The 25,592-nt window shown below is 36.2% G+C and overlaps 1 protein-coding gene across 3 annotated transcripts in view; it reads left to right on the top strand.

Moving 5' to 3' along the window:
* The window catches only part of ZNF407 (zinc finger protein 407), a 275,487-nt gene that overhangs the window by 9,742 nt on the left and 240,153 nt on the right, over positions 1-25,592 (top strand). For 2 of the 3 annotated variants that reach the window (XM_072411521.1, XM_072411523.1), the window contains exons 2-3: positions 6,703-10,381; positions 22,234-22,348. In XM_072411521.1, coding sequence (XP_072267622.1) covers positions 6,739-10,381; positions 22,234-22,348 — 3,758 coding nt within the window. In that variant the 5' untranslated portion in view covers positions 6,703-6,738. Of the gene's footprint in view, positions 1-3,006; positions 3,099-6,702; positions 10,382-22,233; positions 22,349-25,592 lie in introns of all 3 variants that reach the window. The other variant, XM_072411522.1, reaches the window with a different exon arrangement.

Genomic DNA, 25,592 nt, shown 5'->3' on the forward strand with positions numbered 1-25,592 from the left:
GAGAATTTATTCTTTTGTCTCAAGGTTTGCCTTTACCTCCATGGACCACCTTGATTTGTACTGAATGCAGTCTCGTCCTTAATGTATTTAATCAAAGCCTGCTGTCATTTGTATGCAGGTAATGCTTAACTCCACTCATCATCTTCTTCTTTTACTTCAGTTGTTCACAAATTTATCTCACAGTCGTTTTTCCATCTCTCTTGGATGAATTCCAACTGCTTAAGGCGTAATATTGTAAAATCCGAAATATTTCACTCTAATCTCCCTGTTTCATCAATTGCCATGTTCCATGCCTGCTGTCAGTACTGTTACATCTGTCAATGCTCCTTTTGTTTTTCTTAAATGCTTGATTTCTTTGAATTACTTGATATGTATGTAGAATCATTGCAAATACAAATGGATAAGACTTTAGAAGTACAGACTGACCTTTTTCTGTGTTTTTTATTCCTAGTAAGCTATTTTTTAATGTTTTAGAGAACCAATATATCTCTTTACCTGGAACCCACCAGTGGCCAGAGTATCTTCCTCAATCAGAGCAAAATTAGCTCCATAAAAGCACCCTAGCTTTAGGTTTCTCATAACTTTTAAAGAAAGATGCAGAAGAACCTTGGTCTGCTGAAGTTATCTGTTTAAAGGATGGAATCAAGAAACTATGGCCATCCAATATTGGGTAAAGCACAGGTGTCAAACACATTTGGCCTATGTGGTCCGCTGTGACTGTGGCGCATCCAAGCGCCCATCATTTGCATGCAGGAGGATCCAGTCCCAAAAAGCTAGTTAGAAGCAGGTTGATCCACACAAGTGCCTGACCGTGTTGCAGACAGAAGGACCCCAGTTGCTTCTTCACACTCCTCCTGAGACGCAGCACTAAGCACAACTGTGCCAGAGCCCCGATCCTGCTGCCAATATTATGCTGCTGCTGCTCCAGGCATGGAATCTCAGTGGGACCGCTACATTAGCAATGTCTCCAGACTCGGAGACACAGAGTCCACTTCAGCACAGTCAGTGGCTCCATTCCCCTCACAAAGACAGGTCAGGTACACCTATATCAGAAAAAGCTGCTAAGAACAAAAATCAATCACTCCCAAAATGTCCAACAAGAGAAAAGTTGATGCAGAAGGGAGACAATTTAATGAAGATGGGAAAGTAAATTTATATGCTTGCTTCACAAAGCTAAGCAAGTTTTTGTTTACAGAACATGATTAATGCATGAGGATGGCCTGTGATATGGTGGCTCAGGGTGAAGAAGGATCTATATTCTACTATGTATCTTAATAAAAAGTTTGGCTCGCAACACAGCCTGTGTTTTAGATTTTGGCCCTTTATGTGATTTGAGTTTGACACCCCTGGTGTAAAGGTTTATAGTAGGCATTCCCATGGTTTACTAGTCTGGTTTACTATTCTGGTATACTATTCTATCCTATTCTGTAACCAATGAGTGATGAGATAAGGCACAAAAGGGGGGAAACACAGGGGATTGACACTAGTGATCTTTTCCTTTTAAATTTTTAGTTGCCTGGCTATCAAGGTGATATTTTGGTCATCCGTGCATGTGACTCTAAAAAGGTAACATAAAAGAGGGTGTTTTTATCTTGACAAAGTAATTTCTAGTGGTTTCCTGCTCAAAAAACAATCAACCATTATTTCATTACAATAAAACTAGAAAAGAAGTACACTATGTGGTTCTTGTTCCTGACATTTGTGGGGGGTTCTACCATGGCAGCAGCACACTAATTTCTATTATGTTTTATTTAGAGGTCAATAAAAACAGTTTAGAGGCTGGTAGACTTTAGTGAACATGCTATAAGAAGCTTTATCTTTTTACTGTATTTTCTTTGATTTATGATGAGCTTCTTTGGTTGGTATATGTAGGTATGTTGGTCTGGGCTAATGTACCGTATATTCCGGCGTACAAGACGACTTTTTAACCCCGAAAAATCTATGACAAAGTCAGGGGTCGTCTTGTACGCCGGGTACCAGTACTTACCTGCAGCGCCCGGTGTCCTCGCGTATCCCCTCTCTGGTCTGGCGTCCCTGCGAGTCCTCCTGTGCCTCCTTCTGTCTTCCTGCTTTTCAGACAATACTGGGCATATAACACGACCCCCAAATGATTGGTTAGAGTGGGGGGTCGTCTTATACGCCCAGTCGCCTTATACACCCGAAAATATGGTACTTTTAATTACTATTAAATAAAGGTGCATGCAAGGTAATGGAGAAAATTAAGTCTTAACGTGCAGAAAACGACACTTTGGAGCTTCAGTCTTTCAACCAGACATTGCTGTTATTCACTCTTTCATCGAATATCTGGAAATCCTTATTTAGGGTTGTGTTGAAGCACTTTTGTTTGAGTAACAGCTTCTTGTCTCTCCAAATAATAAAAAGAAATGTTGACGTGGTTGCCATATGTGGGTCAGCATTTGATCATCTGAATGATCTTAGAATTTTCACAAACTATTTTTAAATGCACTTGAAGGCAAGCTTAACTTTCTCATGAACACAACCCTTTTACTTGTTTATAATGCAGAGTTGCTGTTCCCAAAGTCACTAATCTCCTAGATTGTAAGCTCTTTGTGGCAGGGTCCTCTCCTCCTGTGTCACTGTCTGTATTCGTCTGTCATTTGCAACCCGTATTTAATGTACAGTGCTGCGTAATATGTTGGCGCTATAAAAATCCTGTTTTAATAATGATAATATTATTTGTATGCCCCTCACTGTATATTGGACAATTTTAGCTCCCCACAAATTCCTAGACTTCTAGGGTCTCCATAGCCGATAAGCTTATTGAGCTCAACCCTTGATGCATACAATACACTCTCTGTCATTACTTCACAATGACTAAATCAGAATGCAGAAGCAGTGTGTGAAAAATGAAGTATACCTATACAAATTCCATAGGAATTAGGAAGGTAAATAGCAGTGTACTATTAATGCTATCACATTGATATTTCAACTGTGCTAAAATGATATCACATATTTACCTAATTCAAGCTCTGTTCTTCAATGCAGCCTGGATTACAAAGATCAGCCCAGGAGTAGTGGACTTTCTGAGATCCTGTGCTTTTTAACTTTGCCACCCTGTCTGTTTGCTGCCTTTAAAGGTATGTGGGAATCTGATTGGTAGCTATGAGCAACTCCCCCCCATCAGTCTCTGTACAGAGGAGCTGACACTCTAATGTCCCCCCCCCCCCCCCATTTGTTAGTTGCATTCTGTAATGTTGTCAATTTTAAAACACCGCTTCACAAACATTTCCCCCAAATATCCTCATAGTTGTGGATATGAGCAATAATTTCCCCCAGTAAGGCTCCTCTGTACTTACATTTCTGCGACTCTCTCTAAACGGGGACCATCAACATTTGGTAAATTTGAACCGTAATTTTTGTAAACTGAAGGAATAAAGCCTATACAAATTGCAAAATTTCTAACATCAATGGATGATGCAGTTGGAAAAAGCTAGTTTTTCATCTTCCATTCTGTTCTTTGACACACTGTAAGGTAATTAGTTTATGCTATGCTACCTGTGTAGATGGAAATCATAGGGTATGTTGTTCACACTCTGTAGAATTGAAGGAGATCTTCATCATTATATAACAAGTTTAGGTAAATATGAATAAACTACTACTAGATCGATATTGTCCCAGACAATGGTTGGCAACAGAAAATTCCTTCCATTAAAACTTTTTTTTACCTCCTGATTTTGTTTCATTAAAACACTGGAAGATGCATGAACAAGTTCTCTATGGAAAGGGGAGAGAACGAGCAAGCAGCAGCACCCCACTGCACTCTCTCCCCTTCACTTGCATTATGTTCGTGGATCTGCCAGGACTGCAGACTGACAGAGCGTAGAGCACTGTACACAAGCCAGATTCTTGTCTGCTACCAGCCCTGATGTGACAATCAGACAAGAATCATCTGACGTGTGTACGTAGCCTTAACCACTATCCAAATCAGAAAAACAAGTTTAGGATGTAAGTGCATTTTAAAGCTGAACTCCAAGATTTAGGAAAAAAGCTCTTCAACGACACTCCTCTTCCATCCAACGCTCCAGGTTGTAGGTGGGCCTGATTTGTAAAATGCCTTCAGGCTTTTTTCTCTTTCTCATACTATGCAGTGAACATATGATGTAGCTTACTAATAGCTTATGAAGGACAAAGGAACTTTTAATATGCAATGCTGGGGAGGTGGGGGATTATTTTGTTAATTGTTTTGTTTTTGTGAAGTCATGCTTAAAACCTGTTTTAATTACACTTCTTTGTTGAATTTAAGTACATTTCTATTACACACATTTTTCCCTCAAGTGGTTAATGTCTACCCAAAAATATTTTTGTGTATGTGTAATGAGGAAAAATATAATAATGCAGTATTTGCATTATACAGTACAAAGTGTTTGGCATTTCCATTCTGGCCACCAGATGTCACCACAATACCTCGTTGTCTTTTTCTGCAAGGTTCATGGAAGGCATTGAAATCTATATATACATGAATCACCTACTACACAAAAAGTAACATTTTGCTTATGCTACCCAATTTTAAATTTTAGTATACAATTGCTACCTACTCCTTTTCCATTTGAATGCTTAATATAGCTTAATTTAACCTAATTTCATTTACCAAGACAGCACACTGAAATAACCAATTGTTGCACCCAACATAAAACACAGGGCATGCAAATATAAATATCTTAAAAGTTAGATTTATTTACTAACTTTTTATGTCAGTGTACACAATTGTCCTTTTTTGATAGTCACTGTGATCTAGATGGAACTGGAAAAATTGGGAGGTATATTTTATTATGCATTATACACGCTTATATCCATTTGACAACCTAAGTTACATCACATGACTGAGCATGACACTAGCTCCACTGTAGTAGGCTACAATGCAGATCTTTTATGTTGCTTAATTGTGTATGTTGTTTTTAAGACTGTTTTGTTTTTTTTGTTTTCTTTTTTTCTCACCCTCATGTATGATGTCTGCTTATTATCTTGGTTATATGAGTCTAATATTTACTATCTTTAGGCCTTGTTCCCATTATAAGAAAATATGTTATTCTGCAACACACACATAATTATGCTGAATAGGACAGTGTGTAAAAACGAACAAAAACACACCCAGCAGTGCATTGACAAATTGCTCTGCAGTGCATTGCATAAGTGGAAACATCAGACATTGCTTTCTGTGTTGTGTCTGTGCAGTGGGTTCGAAATCAAGGCTTTTAATAAAATGTTAATTTCTCCTTTCTAAGCCTTTCCTTGGTAGAAATGTTAGTGTGCTTTAGAGTATTATTATGTTAAAAATTATTTTTCTGTTTTAACTTTAGCTTTAGGTGACCCCACATTCACAAACTTTACAATGGTGCATAGCTGTCTCAATGACTACAAGTTACCCAAGCCTTGGAGCAGCAAAGTAACCCCTAACCAAAACATTTTTACCACCCTGCTTTATAAATGATATGGAGGTCAGTAAGCTGTTGATGCTAACTTACTGAGTTTTCCTTTCTTCAGTTAGTGTTTACTGTGGCAAAACAACCGTATCTTTGTTATATCCATCCACAGCAAATTGTCTTTGCCTATATTTTCAATGGAAAACTGCAGTCTTGACCATTTTGGGCAGGAAATGCTTTTTCCTGGCACAACTTCCATTAAACAAAAGTTAGCGTAGCAAACATCTGTATTTGTATTTTAAATGCATAAACTTTGACACCCTATTGCAAGAGTTAAAATAATATATATTAAATTATTTGCTGATCTTTTACATCCATTGCCAGACACATTGACTTCTTTGTCTACTTTTCTGATGGTTCTTTTGATCTTGGCATTATGACACCCCACAATTTATTAGCAATCAGAACACCTGATGTCTAAATAAAACAGGTTCTATTTTAGTTATCTCCAAGAAAGCCCTAATTATTAGCTATTATCTGGAAAATAGGATTTCAGTTTCACTGATTTAAATTAGGAGAATAAACACACCACATGTTGTTGTTGTCATTTTTTTCTATTTATTTTGTAGCTTTGAATGAGGATCTATTGTGTGTTTGTTCAAATGTGTTCGGAACAAAAGTTGCATTTTCCAAGAAGTGCCCTTTTTCCCATGACCCCCTGCCATTTAGTTGGAAGGAGAATGCACTAGTCTTCTTAACATGCAAATTCTAAATAAATTAGTAAAACTCAAGATATTAAGAGTATAGTGTATAATGCGGACCTATGCCCAGATTATATACAACAAAGTGTTTACATATATTATAGATACAATATTATATATTAGCCATTCCACCTTAAAATAACCCCTTTATTATTCTCTATCTGTAAGCATTGTAGAAAGATTCATTTCCAAAAATCACAAATCAAGCTTTGAAATCTTAGCTAAGCTTGAGAACAGAATCTTTGCAGACTTCACCCTCTTTTAATGTAAACAATCATTAGGTGCTATTAAGATGTTCAAAACCAACTGCACCCTGACTTTAGAGTATCTTGTAATATTTAAAGGTTATAAGTAACTTCAAATTAAAATTTGTAAAACAGGTTGGTGCCGGCTTGTTGTAAAGCTTTTTAACTGCCTGTTACGATATTTAAAAACATTATTTTCCATAGTTTAGTTTAGGTTTCCCTATTTTTTGTAACTTGCAATTAAAGTTGGTAACTCTGCAGTGTTATTGATTTATATTAAACATTTGCTGTTTTTTTCTTCTTTTTTTTTAACAGCTATTCTACAGTGGAATTTTGACAAATGCACTAAATATGGAGAATAATCAAAGACAAGAAGCTATGAAAACTCCTCTTGTAGATGATGTAGATAAATCTAGCAATACAGAACAGATCTTCAGCTCTCAGTGTGAGATATCGTCCCACAGTGTCAGCAATAAACGACCAGTTTCAGAAAACTATCCCTCTAACAAAATAGGAGTTGATGATGTTGAATACCCAAAATTGGAAAAAAGAAGAAAGCTTGAAACATTGGATTCTGCACCAGAAAATGATTGTTCTACAAATCAAACAAAAATAAACAAAGAAGTGGAAAGTGAAAGTATCTCTGAAGAATTACTTCCACTAGCTTCCACAGGAGTTTCTGTAATCCAAGAAGAACCCAATCAAAAATCTGCAAATGTTCTTCAGAGTGCTAAAGGTCATGAGGCTGAAAACCACAACTGTAATTGCAGTGTAGATGATAAATGTTCTGGTAATAATTCGACTTGTAAAAATAAAGCAAACACTCAGGTTGGACCTGCAGTTCAGGTAAAAGTTCAAAGCAGAATCTTGTCTAAGGCTCCTTTAAAAGCAAAGAAAAACGTTGGAGTAAAAATGATTAAAAAAGAAAAGGGAGTGCATACATCAGACAACATTGTTGTCAAGGAAGATGGTAAGATTCTGTCATGCAAGGATGACTTTGGGAAAGAGGAAGCTCCGATTGCTCCCATGACAAAAAAAGATGAAGAGATTTCTCACAGTGAATCAAGTTCAGGTTTTAAGAAGACCAGTTTCAAAAGGAATGTCTCCTCCAAAACTAGCCTAGAGATGCCAGGAACCAAACTTAACTCTAAACTATTAAACACCATTGGTAAAATAATCGCCAGAAGACGACATAACCGTAAAGAACACCAAAGAAAAGGTTATTATCGCAGAAAACATGGTTTTAGGCAGATGAAAAAGCACCTGCAGCTGTTAAAGAAAAGAAGTACACTTAAAGATCATATTGCATATATTAAAGGCAATAAAGTCTCACCAAGCAATACTTTACCTATAGCGATTACAGTTGAAAAGTCTCCAGAGACTGAAAGTGTTTCCAATCTAGGTATGATTAAGGGTGCTCAAAGTATTGTTAGTATACCATCTTCAGCTTTTGAAATAGTAAACAGTACACCACCGATAGTACAGTATGGTTGTATATACTGTGAGACTGTTATTGCCAGCAGAGAAGACATGTTTGTTCATTTTTGGAAGCGACATGCAAGGCACATGAAGTTTTATTGTCAAGCATGTGGATACTCCTGCATTACCAGAGAAGATTTTGAAAAGCACTGTCGTAATGATAAACATGAAAGGAGAAATGTGTTGTTAAATTGCTTCTTGTGTGGTCTAGATGCTCCTGATGAGTCAACTTTCAGAGGTCATATGGCTGCCAAGCACAAGTTGCCTTTACATTGTAATGTTTGCAAAGTATTTTTTAAATCGAACAATGACAGGTTGCATCATGAAACAGCAGAGGAACACATATGGGGCTGTGAAACATGTGGGAGCTCTGGTGCAGACAATTTGGAAGTAAAGATTGATGCAAATACATCTCCCCCAGTTGAACGTAGTACTGTTGCTAACACAGTTAACATTTCAGCGCAAAAAGTGTCAGATAATGAGGTAAAAAGGCAACAGTTTCAGTGTAAACAGTGTTTCTACAAGACAAGGTCATCTACTGTCTTGACAAGACACATCAAGCTTCGCCATGCACATGAATTTCACTTTATATGCAAGGCTTGTAATATTTACACAATGCATAGGGAAGGTATGGAAAGACACATCAAAAGAAGTAAACATATTGAAAATGCAAAGAAAAGCAATATTGGACTACTTTTTGATGAATGTATTGAAAAAGTTTCATATGAAGGATTTACAGAACTTGTCAATGTTCACAATGTTAGACCCCAAAGTGAAGATTTTAAGGTAGCTTCCACCGAAGACCCCTACTGCTCCAAACATGTCCCTTCCGAGGCAGAACACATTCATTCAAGTACACCAAAAAAAGGAAGACCCAAAGGAAATTCTACTGTTTCCTGTCCTCACTGTGGTCTTCTAGCCTCCAGTATTACAAATCTTAAAGTGCATATTAGGAGGAAACATACGCATCAGTACAACTTTAAATGCAAATTATGTAATTATGATACCGTGACCAAAGGCGATATGGAACGGCACTGTCTGACCAAAAAACATATAAGTCGTGTTGAAGATCAGCCTGTTGGCCAACAGATAAATGAAATTGTGGTGACAATAGAAGGGCAACGATTTGAAGCTGCCGTTAAGAAAAAGGGACGTATAGGCAATGTAACAACTGAAAATACTGAGGCCAATTCTGTACGTTTTATAGGCTCTCAAAAGGAGCAATCTGAAAATATTGATAGCACTACTAATGTGCAAAATGAAAATTCTGTAAGAGATTATGCAGATAATATGGTAGTTGGTGACAGTCAAGTCCAGAGTATGGCCACTGATGATGGAGGTAACCAGTGTGGCCATTGTGATTTTGTTGGTGACTTTTCGTCTTTAGAACTGCATGTGAAAAGTAATCATGCAAAAGAATTTGAGTACTACTGTAAGGCCTGCAATTACTATGCTGTATCACACCAGCTTATTAACTCTCATGTGTTAACTGAGAAACACAAGATTAACCATGAATCTTTGCAGTCCAGGGCTTCATCTGAAGATTCTCCTCAAAAACTTTCCCATAGCAAAATAAAGGTGTCTAAATCCACTCGGCTTTTAGAATTAAATAAAGTGAATATTATGGAGAAAGAATTGGGTGCTGAAATAGTAGTTGAGCATGAGCTTGTAGAAGTTGACCAAGATAGAATTGCAAAACGTGAGCCAAATTCAGATGCTTTAGGAAAGCAGGGGGGAGGTGATACAAATTCGCTGGTGGATACTCTACTGCAGGATTATACTGGTAATACATCCAAAATAGAAAATGAACATACAGGACCAGAAAGTGTACTTGAAGTTACTAATGAGTTAAGCGCCGCACAAATTTCAGAAAATGGTGGAGAATCTGAAAATGTCAGCATATACAGAAATTTCAACAGCTACAACATGTTTGATTCGTCCATTGTCAAACTGAAAATGGATTATATTAAACCATCAGACAACCATGTAGGCAGTGTGCCAGAACCTAAACCCCAATCAACGAAAAAGAAGAAATTTAATGGCAGTGCTCAAGGTGATTCCACCCGTATTCGGTGTGATGAATGTGGTTTTCTAGCTGACGGTCTTAGTGGTTTGAATGTTCACATTTCCATGAAGCATCCAGTTAAAGAAAAACACTTTCATTGCTTACTTTGTGGGAAGTCATTTTTTACAGAAAGTAACCTTCACCAACACTTGGCTAGCCTTGGTCACCAAAAGAATGAGCAGGCCAGCTTCAAAGAGCTACCCGAAGGTGGTGGAACATTTAAATGTGTAAAGTGCACAGAACCTTTTGATTCTGAGCAAAGTTTATTTATTCACATCAAGAAAGAGCATGAGGAGCTGCTGAGAGAAGTGAACAAATACATTGAAGAGGATACAGAGCAGATCAACCGTGAAAGGGAAGAGAACCAAGGAAACATTTGCAAGTACTGTGGAAAGACATGCAAAAGCAGCAATTCCATGGCATTCCTTGCGCATATTCGCACTCATACAGGTATGTCAATTAGAGGCAAACTTTCTGAACCACATACTATTTATATAAGTTGTTAACTTCCGAGAAATGTAGTATGTATAACCGAAATATAAATTGGGTAGACTTGAAATATTATGTTTGTATTCTGTACCTCCAAATCGGTCAACCAAATTTATTAAGTCCATTAAACCCTTACTGCTTTTTTTTAATTTTTTTTTTTTTTTTTTAACACATACTGATTTGTCAAAACAGTGTGAGAAAATCCATTTTTCTATTAGACTTGACTTTATTTATTTGTAATTTATCATTCACATATTGTGCCAGATTTATTAAAATTCTCCAAGACTTGAGAAGATAGACCATCATGCGAGAACCTGAGTAATCCTGGATGAACCTGTAACTGATTTCTTCAAACCTGTTTGCTGAAAAATGTTTTCAGCTCTGAACGAGACACATTCCAGGTTTGCTTAATCAGTTTCACCCATGGTAGTCTATCTTTTCTGGTCTTAGGAAGTTTTATTAAAACGGGTATGAACAGTAGTTGAACTAAGTGCACTGATTGACCATTAACTTTATTATCCTATTTACAAACATATTTCACCAGTAGTTGAAAGTATGGTGCTTGTAAAAAAAAAGTGAAAGAAAAATTAGATGACCTCAACAAATCCATTTGTGCCCAGTGGTAAGCCTGTACAAGGGAACTTTGGAATCTCCTCTGTCATTAAATTACCCATACCCTATCCCACACAAACCCCACACTCAATAAACAAGTCTTGAGCCTAGCAATGGGGACACTGTAGAAATCCAAATGGCAAAAGTGTCAGCACTTAGTTACATAAAAAATCAGGTTGAAAAAAGACACAACGTCCAAAGTCCAACAAGTTTAACCACTGGGGAAATAAAAATTTCCCAGATATAAACCCCCATGCTGTGCTGATTTTATTTTTTTAAAGCTGGGTGGGAAGAAATTGTAGGCAGGTGGTGAGTCTTGTATTGTGATCCAACTTATCAGTAACCACTTAAAAACAGCCGGGTGGTTGCTGAAAAGTGCCTGGTGGTGCGTCCGGGTAAAAGGGTCTGAGAAGAACACTGCTATGGACATAGTTGATCCAGAATAAGGCCAAAAAACCCTGGATCAACAGTCTCAGTTATCTTTCTCCTCGTTCTCTCTTCCTTCCTTCTCAGTGGGATAAGAACAGGGCCACATGTGCCCTGCGTACAATGTCTGGTATGTTGCTTGCTGCTAAGCGTGGTTGCAGTCTCAACAGTCCTGCCTGTTGCCTAAATATTACACAGTGCTAGTATTTTATGTTCAATTGTATGAATTTGTATTTTTTTCAATATTATTTATATTTTTATATATATACAATTTGTATTTAATTTTGTTTTTATATTTTATCATATTTCGTATTTCTGTCTTTCTTCCCCCTGTGGGAGTAGAACAATAAAAATTATAGCTTCATTCTTAGAGGTCAGTTGTATTTTCATTTCGACTGGATGAAGGCAACAGTAAGGTCATATTATACCAACTTTTGTACATTTGCTTTATACTTGCTAGCCATTATAAATAAAATAATTTTTTGAATCCTAGTTTAAGGAGCAACCAGTAAGAATTACCAGCTTGTAGCCTGTAGCCTCTCTGTAGGCATATAGGCTTCTTGCAGCTGATTTCTTTACCATCACTTATTTTTATAAGCCTTGTTCCATACTGTCCCTGTGTGTAAGGGACCATCTTGCTATAGATGCAGGGTTTGCTACCGCAAGCCACACCTTCCTCTTGATGACTGGTGCAGCAACAGAAGCAATGTAGAAAGCATGAATGAAGCAGAAGCAAGTTATTTACTTGTAACCCAGGCCCTATCTAACAAGTAAGCTCCAAGGGCTCTCCTCCTCCTGTGTCACTGTCTGTGCCTTTCTGTCATTTGCAACCCGTAATTAATCTACAGTGCTGCGTAATATGTTGTCGCTATATAAATCCTGTTTAATAATATTAATAACGATAATAATATCACCAATTCTAACTCCAATTTTTTGTGAAAACAGCTGTCCGAGGCATCATTGCCCAAGAAGATCTTACACTTTAGATGTCATGCTACGAGACTCAAGGCACAGAAGTTCTCTTTAACTTTAGACGTATTCAATACACAAAGTAAATCTTTCAGGGCACTTCTTCAGACAGATTAGCTGATCCCTCAGTGGCCTAAAGATGCTACTTTCTTAGCACTTAAAAAAAAAAAAGTTCTACCTGCTGGCCCTCTAGATAAACCGTAAAAAATTAAACTTTTGTTTTTTCCTATTAGAAACAAACTTGCTCTTTATGGCACGAGTTCATTTTTACATCTTCTTGTAAGTGAAGCCTTATTTTAAAAGTCTGTTAGTCAGCTTACTTAATTGTGTACCTTCACAATAGATAAATAATATATGTGTGGTTTAGAGAATTTATTTGAAAATCTCATTAACACATCCTATAAAATCTTGTGAAAAGCAGCATCAGCCTTCTGTAATATAATTTATTTTGTGTTTAAATAAGTATATATTATCATTTCGATTTTAAATTAATTTAATTTGTTAAAATTTTTGGTGAATTCAAATCCTAAAAATGGAACCTGGTTAGAAGACCTGTAAAAGCCCTCAAAATGCCCTCATAAGGCAGATAAAAGTGAATAAAATGAGAGAGGAGATGCTAATGGAGTTCTCTTTAGAATTCTTTATGCCAATGTCTGGTCAAGACATGTTGCTTATAATTGATGTGTCCATTACTTGAATTCTCTTGTAATTATAGTCAATAAGTCTTGTAAATGTGTTAAAGCTCACTAAAAGCATACAAATTCAAGAACAGAGTAAGGCTAATAATTTAAAATAATCAATGTAGGCATTTCAGCACTTAATTTCCCTTGTGTGTTGATAGCTGATCATTCTTAATCCATTAAGATTTATTTAGTCGTTTACAATGCAAAATAGGTTTGCACTGGTCACTTCTGCCATTTGAAAATGTCCACCAGGTTAAGTGCAGAATGTAGTCCATTATTCTTCCTTGACTATATGTATTAATTGCATTTAAAATCAAGTTAATGTGTATGTGAAAGTGAGGTAACTATCAATATATGACAGAACAACCTTACTTATATAAGTTACATCATTGATTGTAACATTTAGTAAAAGTTAGCATACTTCCAGGATCATTTGTAGCGCCCCTTCAAATTTGTTTTAATTGCGTTCTGAAAAAGCTCATCGGCAACTCACAACTGGCAAGTTTTATACAAATAAGTGTAGAAAAATAATCCTGTACAGTATACTCTGGAGTACTTCTAATGACTGTGCTGTGCTAATTCAGATGTGCTCACTTGAATTGCTCTAGCAACATAAATTATAGGAAAGTATTTTTTTAAAACTGAATTATACTTCCCTGCAAATCTTGTATTGTGATTTCTGCCTTTTTAACCTTGCTCTATTTTCTTCCCTAGCTGCTAGCTACTCCCCAAACCAACTAAGTACTAACGTCCAAGTAACACCTATTGGACACTTTGTATAACACTCCTTCTTCTGTCTTTAACTTTCTGGCTCCTGGTAGGGCTGACATCACTTTTTTCACTTTTATTTGAGGTTGCTGCTGGGTCCTATTACCTCTTTGTTTTCCAGTTGCCAATACATCCCAATCCCAGCAAGAAAGGGATATCGGTGCCATGTTGGCAATTTAAAATGCCTATGTATGGTGTTACAAACCAGGATATGTTTTATATGTTAGATTATCCAAAGTAGCCATTTTTTGCTTTGATGACCGCTATGAACGCTTCTGTTAGACATGGTTTTCTATTTACAGGTCTCTTATATTATTTCTAGAATTTCTTCCTAATCTGATTGAGACCACCAATTCTGTAGTGCAGAGGTAGGGTTGTCGCACAGTTCTATACAGTAAATAGTGCTTTTCGACCTATTCTACTTCATGGTTTGGCAAGGACCACTCAAGTAAGTGAAGAGAAAAACCAGGCCATGATTACTTTAAAACATGCAGGTCAGTCAGGCCAGAAAATTTTACAGTTTCATCAAAAAGCATCAAATGCTTTTTGCCAAAGAGTTCAAGCAGCAGACAAAGTTATTTTGTTTAGGAGACTGATAATATAAGTGGATGGTTTCTACATATGTGGTTCCAACCACATATGTGGTTTGTATTGGGTTCATAAATGGAGAACATTGCATTGTATCACAAATATATGCACTTTATCACAAATCACTACTGTATATATTGCTTATTTCAACTAAACTAGAGCATTATAGGCCTCCCATAGAAAAAACAAGGACAAGGCAACTTGGACTTTGGGTCTTGGCCAAAATTGGTCATATGCTTGGCTTGCTTTACAATGTGGCATCTGATATGAGTATGTGTTTTGGATTTTGGTGGTTGTTTTCTTTAACCTTTTGTATATATTTTGTGCAGCAAACTCGTATTCCTTGATATATGCCATCATCAGTCACACACATTACATCCAAAATCGCATATAAAAGACTTGTGTATCTGTTGTGAAACACATATACAAGACTTGGACAGTACTTGACATCCAAGCTGAGCTGAATTTGGTAACTGATAATTTAGCTTAATAACAACTTAGTGACTGCTCAGAAGTGCAGAAAATACCCCTTCATACATGACCTATTTCCAAGCTTTTCTGGAGGAAAGTATCAGAACATAATCGAAGACCCACTCGACTTTAGGCACAAGAGGTAGAAGAGAATTGAAACTTCAATTTCAATGAATAAATCAAATTAAACAATGGTTTTGTTAGATTTCTGCTGGTTGAGATAGTAGTTGTAATATTTTTAATGAATGAAAATTGTTAAATGACCGCCATGTTCTGCTGAATATAAAAATCTACATTAGTGTTTTCATTTACATTCAAATTAACTCAAATACAAATAAATACAGTGATCACAGCAGGCTAGTTGACTAAAGCACTTCTATTCAGAGATTTTTGCATGCTGTGCTAATAGTCACAAACTTCCCAATTTTGGAGACAGTTCACTACTTCCCTACAGTGAACTGTTTATGATCCTGACTGTTGGGATTAAATGTGACCTAAATCATCAGTTTATTGAAACTTCTTTCTCTTAGGGAGTCATTCAATCAGCTGCGAAACAGTCACTAGGCAATCAGATTAAAAACTCACATTGAGGGTGCTCTTATTTACTAAATGTATAAGTTAGCTATAAGGAGAAAGCAGTTGTAAGTATCTTGTCATATTGTTTTTAGAATAATACAATTCCTATGGGTATTTGTGTGCATTGAGGGTCTATAATATCAGTGTCTCAAGGTTATGCAGCAAAAACACATGTTTATAAAAAGTGTACTTCTGTCAAAGGTAAAAATGAAACTTTCAACCTAGAGTTGAACTCCCAACATTTACTGATTCCAGTTGCCTAATGTCCATAGCTAAGCACCCAGGGGAAGTTTCAGGCATACATGCATGTTTTTTTGCAAGTATTTGCAAGCACATTTAATGCTTAAAGCCCTTTTCTTTTAACTAGAATAGAAAGAACCTGGATAGAAAGTGGGGAAGCATGTGTGTATTTCCCACCTACTTTCTATAAAAGGTCCTCTTGAAAGTGGCTTGGTAAAAAAACAGACCCTCTTGGGGTCAGCTTATTTGGAATTATTATGTCCCCTTTCATAAGGGGGGCAGATATCTGACCCTTCACAATGGGAATGAGAATATCTTACACATTTCCAAAAAAATACATCACTCCACAAATGTAAAAAAATGAAATGCGGGGTACAGAGATGTCCAAATATCACCCCACGATGACTGATCGATCCAGTCCCAGCTGTTTCCTGCTGTACATTGACAGGATCTCTGGCTAGGCGTTTCAAACTTCTGTTCTTGCATTCAGCCAATTCAGCAAGGCTTCGATTCTGCTAAATTGCCTGCTGTGGACTGCTGTCCTTAACTGCCATATTGTGTGATTGGCTGCATAAATGTAAAAAATCATGATGAAGTTCATATTATTGTTTACATTCGTTCAGCCTTTTGATTTTTTAAAAAAAAATCTCTTTGAGCTATTTTGGGACATTCTCTTGTATTTTCTTTTTTTTTTAAGTTATTAGTAATTTAAAGGTGATTATTCTATCTTGTAATGTTTTTAGTGCTTCTCAAGGAGAAGATTGTGGGAAGACCTAGGCCTCCACTCATAAAACAGATATTTTGTTGTTCCCTGGTGGAAAGCAATTCCACATAGAAGATCCCCATTAGGAAATGTCTAATTCCCTGTTGTATAAATGGAGCACCTAACTTTTTACACAAGGTAGTCTCTTCTTTGCATCAGAATGGAAAAAAAATGTTGCCCTCTTTGTAGATGTATTTAGCATGTATGTTTATTTCATTTGTTTGTTTCAAAGGCATGTGTGGGTCCTGGTTCAGATATTTACAATAAAGAGTCATTCTGTAGCAAGGATGTTGCTATGTCGCTCAGAGATCAGTGCAAATGTAAATTCAAATGAAATTGAAGTTCAGCCCCCCCCCCCAAACATTCACTGGTAGTTTTGTATAGCTTTTCCCTTTGTAGGAAGAAGCACAACTAACTGTATCTAGTGAAAGTAACCCTGCACATGGCATTAATTCTTCTATCAAACAGCTGGTAGTGGGGTCAGACTGAACAAGAGAATCGTGGATATTCCTCTCTGCAGTTTGTAATTTGCTCATACCAGTTCATAGAGGATTTCCCTCAACTGTTTGAATGTGGTGAGAGCTGCCAGGATTTATCTGCATGCTTCAGATTAAAAAAATCAGACTTTTTCTATCATTCCTAAAATGTATCCTAAGATGGCTTTCACTTTATATTGTTGTCCTTATGTCTTGAGGGCTAATGTTCCCCTTTTTGCTTCTTGGGCTTTTCACCATCAGTCTGCTGTGTCTTAAGTTTGTAGTCCTGCAATTTGGAGCAATAGGCAACCTTATACCAAGTTTTCTGAGATGGTTGTATCTGCATCACAGACACTAGTTGCAGATGTAAGGTGCTGAAGTCACATTTTTACATTTTGCCTTTGAGGATTGTTTTATGTAGAATGTTTAATTTCAAGCTAGTAATACGGCAGAATGTGTCTAAGCTCAGTTGGTGGCACTATTTTATTCAAAGCATTAAAGCGTATGAGCCTATAGGAGGTTTTTTGTATTTTTAGTATTAAAGTGCAAATAGAGGAGATCAAAACCTCAATTTTATTTGTAATTGTACATGAAGTGTAATTTAAGTTTAGTTTGCTAAAACAATGTTGTCCCATTTAATGTAAGAATCCTAATGAATCTTAGCTGCTGTCTAACTTCGTCTATTTATCTAAGGCGAATGAGTGTGACTTGGGCAACAGTTAGGTAGGTACTATAATTTACAAAAGTGAGATGAAAGTTTGTGTTCAATCCTTAAAGGTTTGTATTTTGTCTAAGATTCGAGGAAGCTTAAAAAAAAAAATAAAAAAAATATTTTGTGCATGGTTGGATATCTGATATAATTGTAGGTTCACTTCACACCTTAACGAATCCTACACAAAGTATGTTTATAGCAGTGAAAACAGGTATAAAACTAATCTGCAGTGTCTATGCTGCAGTTCTATTTGTTTGTTTCCTGGCTAGATGATGTATTTGTGTAGTAACACTAAAAAGTCTTATAGCCATGCTGCAGGATTGTCATTCCCCTTGAATGCCTAGAAACACATCCTTTCTCCTTTTATACAATTTGCATTAGCCCTTTTACACGGTGCAATGACAATTTAGAATGTCACCAAATTAATGATTAATTTAGTTTTATCTGCATCATTTAAATAAACTAGAGTTTCTCTGGGTGATTGATGAGATGTGATTGCTGTTAGCTGCAGTCTCAACCTGCTTTTGACATTTAAACATATAAAGCTGACTAGATATAACCATTCAGGTGCTAAATATATTTTACATCTACTTCTGCTGCTAGAAATGGAAGTATTAAGAGATCTAGCCTCATTGTCATTGAACTGTGAAATATTCAACCTTGTCTGCCCGTGCTTAGTACTGTTGACTTTTTTATTTCTTTCAGAAGATTAAAATTAAATGCTTCATTTTTTCGTCAGCTTTTGGGAATTACATTGAAATTTAAGGCTTTCAGATTTTACTGAGAACTTCATTTCAACATAGCATTTCTTAGAGGATGGTCTTTTTTTCCAAGGGCACCGTGCACAGCAATATTGATCAATTCTGATGGAGGGTAAATTCTCTCTCATCAAAGCCATCAACGTATCCTGATTAGTAATCCCATATTTCATAGGTGGATTTCTTGGAGTGAATGAGTACTTCACTAAACATAAGCTGAACATAATATGGTGCATATATAACTGCACTGTATTGAAGTTATATTACACAGCTTGCCACATTATGCTGGAACTGTATTACAGTGTGAAGCAGTTTTCATTGGTGTTTTTTCTCCTACTTATATTTCTTAAACATGCTCAATACACTTTGGCAAATCTAATCATATTTTTGAAACCATGGGAACTTTGACCTTTAAAACCTGTCTAGGGTGTCGATCTGTTGCCCTTTTTACCTTCACTATGTTGTAAAATAACTGGTTAATCATAGTACTTCCATCTTGTTTCATATATCTGCTCAATGCTAGGCATTCAATAATAAAGTTTGTGCTTGAAATAAATAATAGCCAAAAATGTCAATACTTCTGGTTTCCAGAATAATCATAAATTCTAGGCTATAAAACAGTCGTAAAGGCATAATATTTTATCCCCAGTATATTCACACATTGCATGTCATTACAATAGCAGAGTGATGAATCACCCCTGCCGTGTGACAGGGAAAATCTGAAATAACTGTGCCAATGTAAAACGTTGGAAACTTGGAGCTACGCTACTGAACTGAGCACGAATCCAGAATTTAATTCTCCGTGGTTTCTAACTGTACAGTTGATCTTTTTTACCCTTTATGTTTTTCTGTAGATGTATTTAGCATGTATGTTTATTTTATTTGTTTGTTTTAAAGGCATGGGTGGGTCCTGGTTCAGATATTTACAATAAAGATGTTGCTATGTAGCTCAGAGATCAGTGCAAATGTAAATTCAAATGAAATTAAAGTTCAGCCCCCCCCCCAAACATTCACTGGTAGTTTTGTATAGCTTCTACCTTTGTAGGAAGAAGCACAACTAACTGTATCTAGTGAAAGTAACCCTGCACGTGGTATTAATTCTTCTATCAAACAGCTGAATCGTGGATCTTTCTCTCAGCAGTCAACAATTTTCAGTTTCTTCACGTAATTCTTAATTCACAATTTACTGTGAAGGCCCTGGCTATGCATTTGTCACTCCAACTGCCAAATGGTGTCCAGTGTCTTCATCTGGTTTGCAAGTGTTCTATTTGCATTGTGTTATGCTAGACTCCCAATTCTGGAAGTTCATTGTGGTGGGTATACTTGGCTCCAGTGCAAGAGCAGGCTTGTAAATCACAAGCTGGCAATATAGGTTTGCTCTGGTAAACAGGGCTGTCCACCAAGAACTATTGTATTTCTATGAATAGTTTTTCTAGCTATGGGAATTATTGTGCTCTAAGCTCTACTTGCTTTTCTGAACTTCTTTGCTACTTTTTTGTTCTTCCTTTGCTGTGTGGGTATCTGTCTTTAACACTGCTCTTTATTACATGCTGCCATCAGAATCACAGGATCATGACTGCTTGATTCTGGCAACAGTATTCTAGAGTGTGTTTGTAGCTTTATTATTATTAAACAGTTTTTATATAGCGCCAACATATTAGGTAGGGCTGTATATTAAATAGAGGTTTAAAATTACATGTAGAGACAAACAATGACACAGGAGGGGTAAAGGATTCTGCCCAGAAGAGCTTACAAGTTATTATAGAGCAAATTATGGTTATCCCAGTTTTCCATGACGATACATTCAGAGAAATACATTTAAGCCTCTTAACACTACTGAAATGAAATCTTTTTAGGCTACACTTGTCTCTGCCCTGTATACAACTGTTTGTGTATCTGATACTTCTGGATGAACCCGGCTTGTTAGGTGACCTCACTGCACTAGGAATATTTTATAGTTTTGATATTTCTTGTTCTTATCTTAGTTCTACAGCTTTTGATGAGCAGGGCATCTTTATCCTCACTTTTTTACCAGACCAGTCTGCATTTTACTTTGCAATCCTTCAGGGACTTTGGTTGGCTCCTACATTTCCAGAATTTCCCCTTGTGTTCAAAGACATTTCTTCCTCCTGTGGTCTTTATGCCCCCTACTATGTGCTCCAGTGACTCTGCGACCCTGTGCATTTGTCACTCTGGGATTCTGTTAACCTGAGCCCCTACGCTTCCTGTATTGTAGTCTATTGACTGTTGGTTTCTGACTCCACCTTCTGGCTGCCTGCTGTGGCCTTTGGTCTCTCCCTACATCTATTCACAGCTACTTGTATTCATGTGCTCGAGGACTGTAATCTGATCATTTCACTAGAAAAATCTTTAACTGGTTACAGAGTTCTTTCCTTAAGGTCTGGTGGACTTTGTTCCTTGGCCCCATATAGGGTTCACTCTCCCTAAAACTATTGTACTGAGTTTGTTCTAGTTAAACTGTCCTGCTTTTTGTGGATTCAGACTCCAGTTCTTGACTATTTATTTGAACAATGTCTATAGCACCTTGGTCATCTTTTAATTCTAACTAGCTCCTCTTTCAAAAGCCTCAGGTCTACTTTTCCTCAGCGCCAAGTCTGCTTCTGTGCTATACTTGCCGCTGTCTGCACTACACCTAGTGATAAAACTCTCCAACCATGTACCTGTTGCTGCAGACTTGGTGCCATCAATATCAAAAACTTCTACCCTTTGCTCTTTTTTTTTTTTTTTTTTTTTTGTAGAACTTTGCCTCCAGTGAGAAATTTTCATGAAACTAGTTTTGCAAGGTGCAAACAATCCAATCTGAATTAAGGAAGGGAAATAGTGGGAATACTGCTTTGACAACACTTTTGAAGTCTTTTAGTAATATTTTTAGTATATGATGTGTGGTTTACCTAGGTAATATACTAATCTTTTTGCCAGATTTGCTTTCCCACAGACAAGGGTCATATCTTCAATCTGCATTTTTATTCAGAAGAAGTGAATTGGTATTTTTATATAGACCAAATAATGAGTAAATACACATGTATTGGTGAGATTAGCCCTAGCCACATACACATTTTAATGCAGTGTGAGTGTGACTTTTACCTCACACGGACGACCAGTATAACTTCTTTTTTATAATCATATATTGGATATGTTTTAATTATCAGTTATTGATTCACCTGCAGTAGATGTTTGGTAAAAGTCACATTTACTTCTTTTTTTAAATACACCTCTTTAAGCATTAAGTAATATGTTATATTTTTATATTTTATATGTTATATTTTTAATGCCTTCAAAACAAGACTGTTGGCTTAAATTGAATGTCCTGCTATCTATTTAACAAAGGCAAGATTATCATATAATGCTAATTTATCAATATTTTTTTGCTTATGTGTATAATTGAGAGTTGGACTGCACAGTCTGTATAGATTTGTGTTTTTTTTCAACTATTCTGTTACAGCCCTACATATGTTTTGATATTTTACACTTTCACTTTTCAGAATGATATTTCATGACATGACCTAGCTAGACCTGTGATACATAAGTTTGGAATTTCACTATGATTGTATCCTGCAGCAGTACTATTAAAAGGCTTATATACCTTTCGTTTTTCAAACAATGTCTCTTTTGAGTAGTAATCCATTTCTTGTTCTGTTCTGTATGCAAGCTTTTTTTGATATACAGTTTTTATTTTGCATTCATAACTTAATACATCTATCCCCAGATTTTTCGGTTCAGTCTACATGTTTTTTTTTCCTTTATTTGTAGGATCAAAGCCATTTAAGTGCAAGATATGCCATTTTGCAGCAGCTCAGCTAGGAGATGCCAGAAACCATGTAAAAAGACATCTTGGGATGAGAGAGTACAAGTGTCATGTTTGTGGGTGAGTAAATTACTCTACTACTGCTATAGATCACTGTGTGAAAGAAAAAGACTAGAGAATGTGCATTCCTTCACCATCCAAACTGCCTCTCATGATGGCTAACATTATGCATGCATACCCTGCTTTTCATTGTTATGGTAAATTCCTTAAATACAGTTATGACATGTCTCTCCCACTCTAATCTAGCACTGTGGATGAGCAATTGTATGGGGCTACAAGGTCATTCTGAACCTGTAATCTGTAAATTGCCTAAATTATAGGATGCTCATTCATATTGCCAGAGAGAACTATAAATTCCTGTTTAAAGACATCAAAAATATATAATAAAACTTTTAACACTGATTTTTAGTTGACATGCTTTTTTTCTGGACTGTTCAAAGCATTATCTTACTTTTGCCACATTTAATAATGTTGTTGACTTAAAATGTAAATGTTTTTTAAGTTATTGGAAAGCTTGCAAACATAGCACAAATAGCATTTGCCTTCCAAAGCAAATTTTTTCCAAATACAGTGGTACCTTAGTATAAGTCCGCTTTAGAAGAAGTCCAACTTGGTATAAATCCTGTTTTTACACAAAGGTTTTTATTGGTATACAACCTTTGCTTGGTATACAACCTTTGTGCTAGAACATGTATGGGTCAAAATGAGTCATAACACCACACGCTACCCTTATTTACCTCTCTCGAGACAAAGCCACGACTGCCCACCAGCGTCAGTACGCCAGTTGCTACTATTCAGTGAACAACCCGCGCTATAACTCTCTGTGAATTACATAACATCTCCTCCTCTCCCTTCTCAGCACCATCCTAGTAGGCACTCGACTCTTCTCAGCAAGATAAAGTGATGTTACATTTTTATTTATTTCATTTAATTGCTTTTGTATTTATGTATTTTAGTATTAAGCAGTGTTTATATTATTTTATAAAGCCCCATCAATGTATAATATGCCAATAACTATGGGATTTTTTTTCATGGGAATGGATTAATCATTTTCCTTTTATTGCTTATGGGAGAAATTTGTTTGGTATAAGTCCTATCTGGTTTAAGTCCAAGAATCTGGAACGGATTAAGGATTTATACCAAGGTACCACTGTACAGTCTTTTACTTTAAACCAGATCACCAGAACCTTGAGAACTAAAAGAATAGAGACCTTAAGACAAAAATGAAGAGCAAGCAATTATACTCCCCTGAACTAAGAACCTAGTTACCAGTATTAGAAACCAACCTGGTAACGAGAGGAAATTAATGGGAAAATTTTAACATTTTTGATTTGTTCAGTTGGTCATAGATACTATAATAATTAGATCATTTTTTCCCAACTACTGACAAATATACAACTATAGCCAAGTGCCTAGTTTATAAACAAATAGTCTTAAATTAGGCTGGGAACCTAGTAGGTCACACATTGACAGTAGCAAATATCCATGATAGATAAGGCAGATAGTAGCCACATTACCAGGAAATGCAGGTAATGGACTAAGGCTATGCCTCCAATAGCAGCATGATCATGGCATCATAAATGTAAAAAAGTAATTTTTAGCAGTGGTTTTGACCAAGTGCTGTGCAAAGGCACTTGGCAGGATGTTTCCTAGAAATATACACAAATATCTAAACATAGGTAAAGGTTAAAACAAACATGAATGCTCCCAAAGAAATGTTGCCTAAGAAAGTAAAATATTGATAAATAAAAATTTCTTATAGACAACAAATGAGGACAAAAAAAAGTGTATGGAACAATGTGAAAGAGAAGTGAAAATAAAAGGACTGACGTTTTTGCTGGGCTACTATTTCCAGTATTGGGCAATGATGCTGTAGCAATCTTTGTTGATATTAGTAGGTTGACTCTATAAAGGCTGATCCTTCACTTTGAGCCAAATGATCTACAACTTGTTTATGTCTTTGTCTAATGTTGCATTTTGTAAAAACAAAGATGCTGAAAATTCTTAATGTGGAACTGTTTTTTTTTTTTAATTTAGGAAAATCTCTTGATTATTTAAATTGCCACAGTATGTGTGGTAAATTACAATATCCTTTGGTTTAGTTTTATTGCTCCAACCTTAAAATACATATATAACAATATTGTGCCAGTAAATGTAACTCATATGTGTTATATAAAACCACTTTTCACTTACCTTTTGTATCCTACTTAGCGATGTAGTCTAGCTAATGCAAAGGCATGCTCAAATTCAATTACTGTTAGCACAGTGCACTGGATTATGCAGCATATTAACAGGCAACTTTTACGTACAATACAAATCCTTTGCCTTTACTAGACTTTATGGTTAAGTGGGTACTTCGGCATGGGAACAATAATGTGTCACATTACTTTACTATGCAAATCACTTGAATAGAATGGGGAAGCATTTTTACTAGATCTTCACCATCATTTTTCATACTATCCCTATACAGTATTGAAACTAATCTGTTTTTTTTTTTTTTTTTGTTTTTTTTTTTTACATTTTTTATTTTATTTATATTAAATTTGATCTGTTAAAAGTAAAACTTTCTGTAACTGCATGAATACATTTCTGAAATGTCACACACAATGTGGCATCATCAGTTTTATGTTTTTTTTTTTTAACAGATCTGTACATTTTATCCTATTTTGCAGTGATGGGAAGTTTGATATATGTCCATGTTTACACACTCTCCCTGTAGGATACTATCCAGATATAAATTGGCTTTTGCAAGTTGTGGTTTACCTGCTAAATAGAAAAACGTTTGTGAATCCTTATTGTCACATACTTTTGTTCACTATCCTGCTCAAAATGCAGGGGAAAACTCCCAGAACTAAACACCGATATGACATTTCTTGTCTGAGGTTACTTTCAACCCAAAGCGTTAGTTTACAAAATAACTGCTGGTGGATGATCACTTACCTGGTTTATAGATGTCATGATTCCTATACCCTGCACGCAACACACATTGTTTGTTTTGTGCAGGTTTGTACTATAATTTTAATTCTAATCAAACCTGTCCCCACTCCACCTCCACTCCAACCTGTCCATCTTTCAAGGTTTTCTGTTGATTAATAAGCTTATCCATCACAAAAAGGGACCAGAAGAAGGAAAAACTAACCTGTGCCTTTACAGGAAAATAATTTTAGCTGCTACTTTTCTGCTTGTTCTGATCATTTTAGTGAGTGGCTCTCACTAAAAAATACCATCTCTGCATTTGGATTTGTTTAAATCCAGTGCTCAATGTGAATTTCCTGGTTTTATGATTAAACTTTAAAGGAAAAAT

Source organism: Pyxicephalus adspersus, chromosome 5, assembly GCF_032062135.1.
Source record: "Pyxicephalus adspersus chromosome 5, UCB_Pads_2.0, whole genome shotgun sequence".
Classification (NCBI taxonomy): Eukaryota; Metazoa; Chordata; class Amphibia; order Anura; family Pyxicephalidae; genus Pyxicephalus; species Pyxicephalus adspersus.